This window comes from Symphalangus syndactylus, chromosome 10 (assembly GCF_028878055.3).
Source record: "Symphalangus syndactylus isolate Jambi chromosome 10, NHGRI_mSymSyn1-v2.1_pri, whole genome shotgun sequence".
NCBI classification, from domain to species: domain Eukaryota; kingdom Metazoa; phylum Chordata; class Mammalia; order Primates; family Hylobatidae; genus Symphalangus; species Symphalangus syndactylus.
Window position 1 is genome coordinate 123,830,286 of NC_072432.2, and position 12,272 is coordinate 123,842,557.

Genomic DNA, 12,272 nt, shown 5'->3' on the forward strand with positions numbered 1-12,272 from the left:
CCTGTAATCCCAGCACTTTGGGAGGCTGAGGCGGGCAGATCACCTGAGGTCAGGAGTTTGAGACCAGCCTGGCTAACATGGTGAAACCCCATCTCAACCAAAAACACAAAATTTAGCTGGGCTTGGTGGCACACACCTATAATCCCAGCAACTCAGGAGGCTGAGCCAGAAGAATCATTTGAACTCAGGAGGTGGAGGTTACAGTGAGCCAAGATCACACTACTCCACTCCAGCCTGGGTGACAGAGTGAGACTCCATCTCAAAAACAGCATCGACGACGACAAATTTAGTAGTTTAAAAATACCATATATGCCTGAATATAAGTTATATTCCCCCCTAAAACTACCCCACTGAAAAGAGTATGGAAGCTTAATCTTATTTTGAAGCCTTATGCTGCCACTACTCTAGGTAACGTCTTTGGGGAAGATACTGGTTTGAAATGACCTCAATTAATAGCAGTTTTGCATGTATCTACACACAGATTTTTAAAATACATTTTAAAAAAGGATATTATTTCAAACTTTGATAACAGGATGACATGCTTTGGAAAACACGGTCAGAGAGCTAAAGAAGCCTCTAATGATGACCAAGAGACTGATGTCAAAGATGGATCAGAGGACAATAAAATTATCCTACAAAACATAAGCAAAAATATTCTACAATGTTCTTATGTAACATACAACTGACAAAATACTTCATCTATATCTGTAACAATTTATGTAATCTTACCAAAATATTGTTTTGGTGAAATCTTATTGGGAAAATGGGGCATAGCCTCCTACTTTGCTAGGTTCATGGATGCTTACCTTGTTAAAGACGCCATCACCGAATCTTAGCTTATGTGTTCATCCATTCTCCAGTCCATTACTTATTTTTTTAACATATCACTTCTCATGATGCAAAATTACTTAATTATGTATGTATTACTTATCTCCCTTGACTGGAATAAGAATGTATAAGGGCAGGGACTTTGGCTTGTCATATGAAACTGCAGGCTGTAATGTAGTTTTTAAAAGTGACAGCAAAGAGGGATAGAGGTGAAGGCAAACACAGCTAGAGTGGAAAAGGTGCTCCAGCAGTTTATTTAGTTATCTAATTGCTATGGTTTGAACGTGTCCCCCAAGGGTCTTACGTTGGAAAGTTAATCCCCAATGACAACGTTGTTGACAGGTGGGACCTTTAAGAGGTGATTAGGCCATGAGGGCTGTGCCCTCATGAATAGATTAATGCCGTTATTGTGGGAATGGGCTAGTCTGTGGCAGTGCATCCCTATAAAGGATGAGCTCAATCTCTTGTTCTCTCTCACCACTTTATGCCCTCACAAGACGCAGCCCCCTAGATCTTGGACATCCTAGGCTCAAGAACTGTGAGCCAAATACATTTCTTGTCTTTACAAATTACCCAGCCTGTGATACTCTGTTACAGCAACGGAAAATGAACTAAAATACTCATGAGGTCAGTTCCTCATGGATTGTTTTTAATGTAATGTAATGGGTATGCATAAACCAAGGACCACTCACATTTATGTTATTTTTTTTTTCTTTTTGAGATAGTCTTGTTCTGTTGCCCAGGCTGGAATGCAGTGGCACGATCTCGGCTCACGGCAACCTCTGCCTCCCGGGTTCAAGTGATTCTCCTGCCTCAGCCTCCTGAGTAGCTGGGATTACAGGCACCTGCCCCCACTCCCAGCTGATTTTTGTATTTTTAGTAGAGACGGAGTTTTGTCATGTTGCTTAGGCTGGTCTCGAACTCCTGACCTCAGGTGATCCGCCTGCTTTGGCCTCCCAAAGTGCTGGGATTACAGGTGTGAGCCACCACGCCTGGCCCATATTTATGCTTATTATTCAAGAAACACAAAAGAAAAAAACCCTGAAATTAGAAGGAATCCAGTTTATTCAAATAATTCTTCTTTAACAATATTTACAAACAGGTTTTTTTTTTGTTTATAAAATTTGCTCAATTTTAATTTGTTCTAATATTTAGAATCAAAACACACACTTGAAGGAAAAATATTCCACGTTTTAATATTCTGTCAAGTACAGATTTTTACAAAATGTAACTGAATATTTAGGTAAGTCTTTAAGAGAAATTAAAACCCATGAAATAAAAATATCACAAAGACAATGTCAACAAAATCTGAAAGTTGTTTAAAGAAAGAGTCCTTAACTAGAATATTTAACTTTTGGTTTACATAGTAGTAGTAGTATTAACAATAAATGCTGTAACATCTTGCCATAACCAAACATAAACCAAATGACTGAGGGAAACATAAATCAAATGGCTGTTATTCATTTTTGGCTGTTATTCATTTTTGAATACCAGTTAATACTACTGCTTTCAAAGTTGTTCAGGAGTTCTGATTTTGACAGACTATTTTCAAATAAAACTGCACGGATGAAATATAAATTTTTTTAAATATTGTTTTAACTCTATCATCTTTTCAAATCTCTTATGTCTTTCGGTTACAGTTCTTTGCTTGACCTTCCCTTTTTAAAGATCTGTATGTTAAAGCAGCAGCTTAGGTATTCTGAATTCCATCCCAGTTGGTTTAAGTGAGTATGAAGAGGCTTATCCTGGGGATTCTCATTGTCTTTCTAAATTGAAAAATTACTCTACATTAAACAAAATAGAATTATAGTCTTTTCAAAGGCCCGTGCCAGGTAACATAAAAAGTTTGCTTACATAAAAAGTTTGCAAAAACACTGAAGCTTTGGTAGTTATTTGTTGTGATTCAGCCAAACCAATTCTCTTGTCACATTTTAGGGCTAACCCTTGAGAAAGGTCTATCCAGTTGTGAGGGCTTTGTCTGACTAGGATCTTACAGAAAACAGGAATAGCTGTTGAGCAAGAAAGGTAATAAATGAAAAGAGACAGCTCAAGACTGCAGTTACATACTATATCCTGTTGCCCTACGATGATTATTACTAAGAGAGTTTTTACTTTTGCAGAAGGTTGAAAAGAAAAGTCTATGACAAGAGCATGAAAAAACTATATTTGTGCCACATTGTTTAAATTACCGTAATAAAGACTAACTGCATAAGCATAAACATTATTCTCTATTATTTGCTAGAAAATCATTAAAGTAACTATTTAAATTGTGAAATCCAAAAACAAAATAATCTTCTGGAAATGACTCTTGTAGAAAAAGGCAATGAAAGTGCTTCATTGCCAATATAATTAACTATAATTGCTTCCAACATAAAAATTTAAAAAGTCTCAACTCAAGGAAACACTGAGAGTATGCAAACCAATTTTTCTTATTAAAAATATTTTACAAGTAGAAACTATAAAATATTGAAATTGAAGAAATTTGCCATATCTGGCATAGAATTGTAAATTATATAACAAAGTGTCAAGAATTATAAGATTCTTGGTTTGATGACTAATGAAAAAAATCCTGCTTTCAGCTCAAATGGCACAATGCCAACAATGTATTGAAACATATCAGAAGCAAGAATCTAGTTTTAAAGATTTTACCACTATTGCTTAACCTTGATCATATTACCTCCCCTTATAATTGCATGGAAATAATTCTGGTATATCAGATGTTAGAAATTGATGTCCTATGTGATATGTGTTAGATTATTTGTATATTTTACAAAGGACCATATGATTTATATTTCCTACCACATTTACACACATTAAAAATCACTAAATGTTAAAAAATGTATAAGTAAAAAATATTTGGAAAAACTTGTTATGTCTTATTTCAATAGAAGACTATTTTCAGTGTCCTGGATGAAAGGATTCTTGGTGCCATGGAGCTGGAAGAAAAAACACCACAAAGATTTAAATAAATAATTTAGACTAATGGTACATGATACTATAGTGGAAAGAACCTGAGTTTAAATTACAGCTAAAGAGATCAAAGTGCTTATTTGCCCTTAAGTAGCCATAGGGTCATCGGATCCTATGAAAGTTAATTTAAGGCTCTCTGAGGAATGGTTTCCTCATCTGTAAAAGAACAGCACCTCTGCATCTCTCTAAGGTATCTTGTGAAATTAAATGTAATAAAGGACATAATGTGACTGGGACACAGGGCTCACTCAAGCACTGTCCTTTAGTTCCATTTTCTGGTGTTGAATACAAGCACCACGAACAATATAGTGACAAATAGGTCCAAGAGATTTTCACATTTTTAAGAATGCAGTTCCTGTAAGTGTGAGAGGTGATTTCTGTGGATTATTTACACTCATGATAACTCAAAGATGTGCTTATAACATTTCAATTGCCTCAATTTTTTTAAGAGTGACTTTTGGATATAAGTAAATGATTATTTCTTTTTCTTTTATTTTAATTGGACTAATATAACCAAGGAGGTAACAATACAGATTATTTGAGAGTCATAGCTGGACTTGATTCCAGAGCTATCTTTTTTAATATCACAAATAGCTTAACTATTAAGAACAAAAGAAAGCCCAAACTATGAGAACCTTTCTGAAACAATCACAATCAAGATTTCCTATCTCATAAATTAAAGTGTCCACTTTAATTCATAGGTTTGTCCCATCTACTATGCTTGGTGTTTATCATTACAGCATCAGCAATGATATCAAATTAATAAAAAAGGAAAAAGCAGAGTCATAGACTTTGTTCCTGTTTTCTTTTTCCCCTTTTATTTTTTTTTTTTTGAGATGGAGTTTCACCCTGTCACCCAGTATCGAGTGCAGTGGCGTGATCTCGGCTCACTGCAACCTCTGCTTCCCAGATCCAAGCCATTCTGCTGCCTCAGCCTCCCATGTAGCTGGGATTACAGGCATGTGCCACCACACCAGGCTAATTTTGTGTTTTTAGTAGAGACAGGGTTGCGCCATGTTGTCCAGGCTGGTCTCAAACTCCTGACCTCAAGTGATCTGCCTGCCTTGGCCTCCCAGAGTGCTGGGATTACAGGCGTGAGCTACTGCGTCCGGCCTTTTCCCTCCTCTTTTATCGTTTTCCTTGTGTTCTGTCTTAGGTGAAAAATTTCTAGCCCCGTGGAAAGTCATTTACTGAGGCAGGGAAGAAAGGGAAAGATACAGAGATTATTACAATACCACCTAATACTCACATACCTTATGTGAGAAAAGCACACAAAAAGTACTATAGAAGTACGAGAGAGATTGTTCTATGGTCCTATGGGAGAACATTAAGTTGTTCAACATGGCTTGAATGCAGAGGTGGAAGTGGTGGCAGATGACGTTGGACATAGAGGACTGTGAAGGGCTCTGCATTCCAGGCTAAAGTATTTGAATTTTATCCGGTAGGTTATAGTGAATCAGTGATATAACTCCAATGCAGAGGTGCTGATGTGATCAGATTTCTCAGTTAGAAACAGAACTATGTCAACAGGCTGCTTCTTGCCCAGTTCAGACCTATGGCCTATGGCCTCTCAATTTTTTCTACATATCAATTTGTAACAATATCCAGGGCTTAGAAACTTTTTAAAAGAAAATTCTCTGGGCCTGATGCCTCACACCTGTAATCCCACACTTTGGAAGGCAGGGGCAGGAGGATCACTTGAGGCCAGGAGTCCGAGACCATCCTAGAAAACACAGTAAGACCTCATCTCTACTAATATATATATATATATATTTTTTGAGACTGGGTCTTCCTGTCACACAGGCTGGAGTGCAGTGGTGCGATCTCAGCTCACTGCAACCTCTGCCTCCCTGGTTCAAGTGATTCTCATGTCTCAGTTTCCTGAGTAGCTGGGATTACAGGTGTGTACTACCGCTCCCAGCTAATTTTTGTATTTTCAGTAGATACCAGGGTTTTGCCAAGTTTTGCCTCAAGTGAACTGCCCACCTCCACCTCCCAAAGTGCTGGGATTACAGGTGCTCAGCCTCTAATAAAAATTAAAAATAATAAAAATAAAAATTAAAAATTATTTAAAATAATTAGCTGGACATGGTGATGCATGCCTGTAGTTCCAGCTACTTGGGATGCTGAAATGGGAGGACAGCTTGAGCCCAGGAGTTTGAGGTTTCAATAAGCTATGAATGTGCCACTGGACACCAGTGTAGGTGACAGAATGAGACCCTGCCTTAAAAAAGAATTATCTTGCATTTCTCTGTATAAGATATTAAAAGATGGTTATTTTTATTTAAAGTACATTTTATCCCCAATGGTAGAATATTTGGTTGTTAGGGTAACTTTTTCTGCAGGATAATTGTTTTTATATTTTGCTTTAACTCTGATAAATGCACATTTCAATTTCATTAAAACACCTATATTCTAATCATGCTATTTTACAAGTAGAATTAAGCATTTTAGAAAGAAAAAACTCCATGTTACAGAGCAAACTATCAAGTTCTTCTACCAATATATTTTAATTAACTCTATTCACGTACACCAAGATACCGTATTAGATAACTGAGAGAAAGAGAAAGGTTGTTTTATCTAATTGAAATTTATTTTCCCACCTTAGTTTACTGTTTTTCCTCCAATTATCAAAATAATGTATGTTTCACAGTAGATAATCTAGAAAACGCAAGAAAAAATCCTCTACACACCCCAAAGGTTTTACCTGAAGACAGACAAATTAAAATATTGGTATATTTTATTTCAGTATTTCTATTTCCGTATTTATGTAGGTAAGTTTACATGATATAGTTTAAAAAAAGTCAGGTCATTAAAAACCCTTTAATGGTTGCATCACATTTCACTGTATTGATTTTTTTTTTGTTTTTTTTTTTTTGAGGTCGAGTCTCATTCTATCACCTAGGCTGGAGTGCAGTGGCAGATCTCCGCTCACCACAACCTCCACCTCCTGGGTTCAAGCGACTCTCTTTCCTCAGCCTCCCAGGTAGCTGGGACTACAGGCGTGTGCCACCATGCCTGGCTAATTTTTGTATTTTTAGTAGAGACGGGGTTTCGAGATTGGTCTCGAACTCCTGACCTCGTGATCTGCCCCCCCCGCCCCCCCCTCGGCCTCCAAAGTGCTAGGATTACAGGCGTGAGCCACTGCACCCAGCCCCACTGTATCGATTAACTATAAGTTACTTAACTATTCCCTACTGTTGGGTTTTTGAAGAACACATCAAGGATATATTAGTGATACTGACATTTTTCTTGAATTTTTGACAACTAGATTTCCATCCTCTCTGCCCAATCCATGGGCAATTCTACAAATCTGTACAGAAAAATGCCTGCTCTCTCTCCCTCTAACTCATCACATACTGTGAATTCCACTTACATAAATGGACACAGTTAAAAGTAACAACTCAATAAAGCAGGCATTAAAATGTGAAACTCACCATAAACCCAAGGAACTTCTGGAGGCACATCTCGATTAGGAAGGTAAGGGTATGTAGCTTGTGGTAATGGCTGATGAGAAGCATATTGTGAAAAAATTGGCTGCTGAAAATTAGAAGCAGGTATTTGAGATTGAAAATACCCATTCACTGGCACAAAGCCATTTGCTTGTGGCTCCCCAGCAAAATAAGTAAAATATTGAGAGTACAGAAGATTAGAATGTGTGCCCTGGGCAGTACTTGCAACTGTGGTCAACAGCCCAGAAGGAGATGGCTGTACTTCATATGATGTTATCCCTTGGTATGTCTGGGTAATGGCATTGCCATTGCTGCTGCTGTAATGATAAACACACCAAGCAGAGTATGGATATGAAGTTCCAAATAAATGCTCAGAAGAATTATACGTTGGGGTACATGCAGACTGTGGAAGTTCATTCCAATATGTGGCAGCATTCTGCGTTAGGACTTTTGAATTTTCATCATTCTGTTGTTCAGAAAGAGCGTACTCTGCTCCTTGATTCACATTAAGGGTTATATGCCCAGATGCTCCAAAAGTATGCACAGTATTGGGATTCAATGTATCCTTCATGTATTTGTCCTCTGACTCAGTTTCTGCAGGCTGTAGTTTGTTTATCTGCAGAGTAGGAATTTTGTTCTGGATACAGATGGGTTCTGGAGAAGTCATGCATGAGGAATTTTTAATAGATGAATTTACTATATCATTATCTTGAAGTTCAAAGACTGTGTCATTCATTTCTAGATCAGTATGGACATCTTTCACAAAACAGAAAATTGGCTTTGAGAGCACCGACGCATCAGGCACAAGAGAAACATCAGTTTCTGGGTTTATATCAGAAAGGCAGGATTTTTGGGTGGGATCTGGGGAATTTTTAAGAAATTTCTGCAAAAGCGTCTCATGGTCTGGTGAAAATGTGCCATGTACACTTTTTTGGTCACAAATTGCAAAAGCAGCACAATCTTTCTTATCCCTTTTTGTTTCAGCAGCACTAAAGTTCACATTTCTTTTCTTCATGCTATTTAAATTTTCCTGTTGTCCAGTGAAGTGGTCTGGCGCATCAGATGAAACAGTTAAGTCTATTTTGCTTTCCGACTTTGATGCGCAAGTGTCTTTTGGATTCTCTAAGGGTAAAAGTGAGCCAGGTAGTAATCTTTGCATTTCAACCTTTTTTGGCATTAAATGATTTCTTTTCAGATTGTCAGATGAACTTGGTACCGTTTTGTTTTCGCTTTGGGGATGAGATCCTGTAGTCCTATTAGGTGCAACACATACATAAAAATGACTTTAAATATATAGGGTCATAAAATTTTAATGGAAATATATATTTGAAATTTTTATCCAGGAGAAGAGTTCTTAAGCTTTACGTTTTCCCATTCTATTGGCACTATACAAGTAACATTTTCCAAGTTTGACTGCCGTAGTTTGGATTTAGATGCTTTTCCTACTGAAGATATGCTCTACATTTTAAATATATTTCCAATATTGTAATAAACTATTTTGTGCTTTAGACATTTTCTAATGGAGGCTTTTAAAAGTAGAAAACTATCACTAGTCAATTGTTCAGCATAGTTTTTTAATTCATATGCCTCCTGCCTGCTGATGATCTTCATTACTTGTAAATAGCTATAAATAACTGGTAAACTACCAGCTGTAACCCCTGCCGTCCCACCAAAGATTTCTTCCCTCTCTGTTATAACAGACTAATATGTTTTTGTCTGTTCATCTTTGAGAATAGGAAAAGCAGACTTCCAAAATTTCTTGCCCAACTTAATAGCCTTGAAATTATTAGCTAAATTCAGACAGTCTCAAGCAGCTGAGAGAAGCATCCAAATGGGAATTGTCTAGAGCCAGACAGTTCATATAGGTCCCTGAGGTAATTATATATATATACACACACACACACACACACACACACACACACATATATACACACATACACATGTACATATGTGTATGTGTGTATATGTAAAAACATATATATATATATATATATATATTTTTTTTTTTGACACAGAGTCTCACTCTGTTGCCCAGGCTGGAGTGCAGCGGCACCATCTCGGCTCACTGCAACCTCTGCCTCTCGAGTTCAAGTGATTCTCCTGCCTCAGCCTCCCAAGTAGCTGGGATTACAGGTGCCCGCCACTATGCCCAGCTAGTTTCTATATTTTTAGTACAGATAGGGTTTCACCATGTTGGTCAGGCTGGTCTCAATCTCCTGACCTCAGGTGATTCGCCCTCCTTGGCCTCCCAAAGTGCAGGGATTACAGGCATGAACCACCACATCCAGCCAGTAATTGTATTTTTTGGTGCTTTATGAAATTCTTAAATTGTATGAGGAAATATTATGTTGAGAAGGGAAAAGTAGTACTATTTCTTTGTAGTCAAAAGAAATTCATCTTTGGCCTGGAATTCACATATCCCACTCAACAAACTAAAAGCCAAATATTTCACTGAATTCAGCCCCACTGAAACATCACCAGAAATGCGATAAAATCACAATTATACTTTCTGAGAACTCAAAGTATTGTATGGGAATTGATGACTATGTAGGTTCTCATTAAAATGCCAGTTTTGAAATTTGCTGTTCTTCAAAATGCACAAGTTAAAAAAAAAGTAATCTTATCACTTGTCCTATTTTTAAAAGTCCCTTTTTGATTTTAAAAGTCTTTTTTTTGGCAAACCACGTACTAAGCCCCATTAATTCTTTTTTTTTTTTTTTTTTTTTTTTGAGACGGAGTCTCGCTCTGTCGCCCAGGCTGGAGCGCAGTGGTGCAATCTCAGCTCACTGCAAGCTCTGCCTCCTGGGTTCACGCCATTCTCCTGCCTCAGCCTCTCCGAGTAGCTGGGACTACAGGCACCCGCCACCACGCCCGGCTAATTTTTTGTATTTTTAGTAGAGATGGGGTTTCACCGTGGTCTCGATCTCCTCACCTCGTGATCCGCCTGCCTCAGCCTCCCAAAGTGCTGGGATTACAAGCGTGAGCCACCGCGCCCGGCCAAGCCCCACTAATTCTTTACGTATTGTGTCATATCTTGTAAAGATATAAATTTTTCTTTCTTATTCTGTGAAACAATCACCCTTTTCTAAGCCTTGGCTGACTTACTTCTAACTATACTCAGAATATTCTTAACCTTTAAATCACTGAAAAAGCACATTTCACATGACTTTAGCCTTTAATATTTACAGAATGAAGTTCAAACTCCTTAGGCTGAATTTAAGAAACTGTATAATTTCAAACAAATTTCTTTTTCCTTAGCTTACTCTCATCCCCTAAGTTACATGTATGATCTAATGACATTATATAAATAATTGTGTTATTCTAGTTGTTTAGTATTTGCCCAATTATGTTCAATTTTTTTTCCACATAGGGCTGATGGGAACTCCTACCTTGGATGCTTGAATGTTGCCTTTTCTCTGTTGATTTTTGTGACATCTTTCATGTCTACCTGTGTTTAAAAGATACAAAGAAAATCTTCATTAGTGATGACAAACTATAATAAAAACATGTATTTTAATATTAGATATTTGTAATTGCTTGTTCTGCCATCATCTAAAGTTAAACTCATTAATTATCACCTCCCTGCAGAAAGCAGTGACTCTCCTAGACTTCCCATATTTCATGTATGTTTGGAGTAACTTAAAAAAAAATAAATTTGCAACATTCTTCTTATCCTCAACATCTTTTGTTTTTTGAGATGGAGTCTCATTCTGTCACCCAGGCTGAAGTGCAGTGACGCGATATTGGCTCACTGCAACCTCCGCCTACAGGGTGCAAGCGATTCTCCTGCCTCAGCCTCCAGAGTAGCTGGGACTAAAGGTGCCTACCACCACACCCAGCTGATATTTGTATTTTCAGTAGAGATGGGGAGTCACTATGTTGGTCAGGCTGGTCTCGAACTCCTGACCTCAGGTGACCCACCTGCCTCAGCCTCCCAAAGTGCTGGGATTACAGGCACAAGCCACCGCACCTGGCCCTTAAAACTCATCTTGAAGTCCATTTATGACTGTTCCCTCCCTTTTTTATGTCCTTTCTTGTAAAGCAGTTGCTAAGTCCCATCGAATCTTTAAGTCATGTCTGTCAATATGAATTTTCCTTTCTAACACCTTTTTCTAAGCCATGGCTGACTTATTACTGTAAGTAGTATTAGATACCGTACTACTACCTACTACTATATATACTTCTATAGAAGACATATATGACTTATATACTCAGAATCTATCTGTTAAATCATCGGAAAAATGAATTTCATATGACAGTACACTTCAAAGTGTACAGAATGAAGGTCAAACTCCTTAGGTCTAATTTAAGATATTCCATAATCTGAAATAACCTTCTCCATCCATAGATTATTCTTACCCACTAAGTTAAATTGTTCCAGACTTAATTTAAAAATTATATATATAAATTTTTTTGAAACAGTCTTACTCTGTCCTCCCAGCTTGGAGTACAGTGGTGTAATCCTGGCTCACTGCAACCTCCGCACCTGTGCTCAGGCAATCCTCTTACTTCAGCCTCCCAAGTAGTTGGGACTACAAGTGTATGCCCATGGCCGGCTAATTTTTTGTTATTTTTAGTAGAGATGAGGTCTCACCATGTTGCCCAGGCTGGTCTTGAACTCCTGGACTCAAGCAGTCCGCCCCCCGCCTTGGCCTCCCAAAGTGCTGAGATTACAGGCGTGAGCTATTGCACCCAGCTGCATATAGGTTTCTTTTCTAAACTTCTGAACTAAGTTTCTAAACTTCTGAACTATGTCAATAAGGGCTCTGGAGGCCAGACTGCCCGGTTTAGATCTGGGTGCTCCCATTTACTAAACTCTGTGACCCCGGGATAGTCATTTCCTGTGTGTCCCAGTTTCCTTATCTTTAAGTAAGATAATAGGAAATACATCATAAGGGGTTGTGTATAAAATAAATCAGTGCCAAGTACATATTAAATGCTTTAGACAATTTGTTAAAATGTATTTAATATAGGACTTTTTAACTCCTTGATAATTATCTCTTGAAAAACATCTGTCCTATT

At 37.7% G+C, this 12,272-nt stretch overlaps 1 protein-coding gene across 4 annotated transcripts in view; it reads right to left on the bottom strand.

The window, feature by feature from the left end:
• Positions 1 to 1,998: 1,998 nt before the first annotated feature.
• Positions 1,999 to 12,272, bottom strand: part of TEX15 (testis expressed 15, meiosis and synapsis associated) — an 83,969-nt gene continuing 73,695 nt past the window's right edge. For all 4 annotated transcript variants that reach the window (XM_063610891.1, XM_063610890.1, XM_063610889.1 and 1 more), the window contains exons 9-11: positions 10,640 to 10,698; positions 7,236 to 8,503; positions 1,999 to 3,764 (exon numbers count right to left, since the gene is read on the bottom strand). In XM_063610891.1, the coding sequence (XP_063466961.1) occupies positions 3,727 to 3,764; positions 7,236 to 8,503; positions 10,640 to 10,698 (1,365 nt within the window). In that variant the 3' untranslated portion in view covers positions 1,999 to 3,726. The remainder of the gene's footprint in view (positions 3,765 to 7,235; positions 8,504 to 10,639; positions 10,699 to 12,272) is intronic.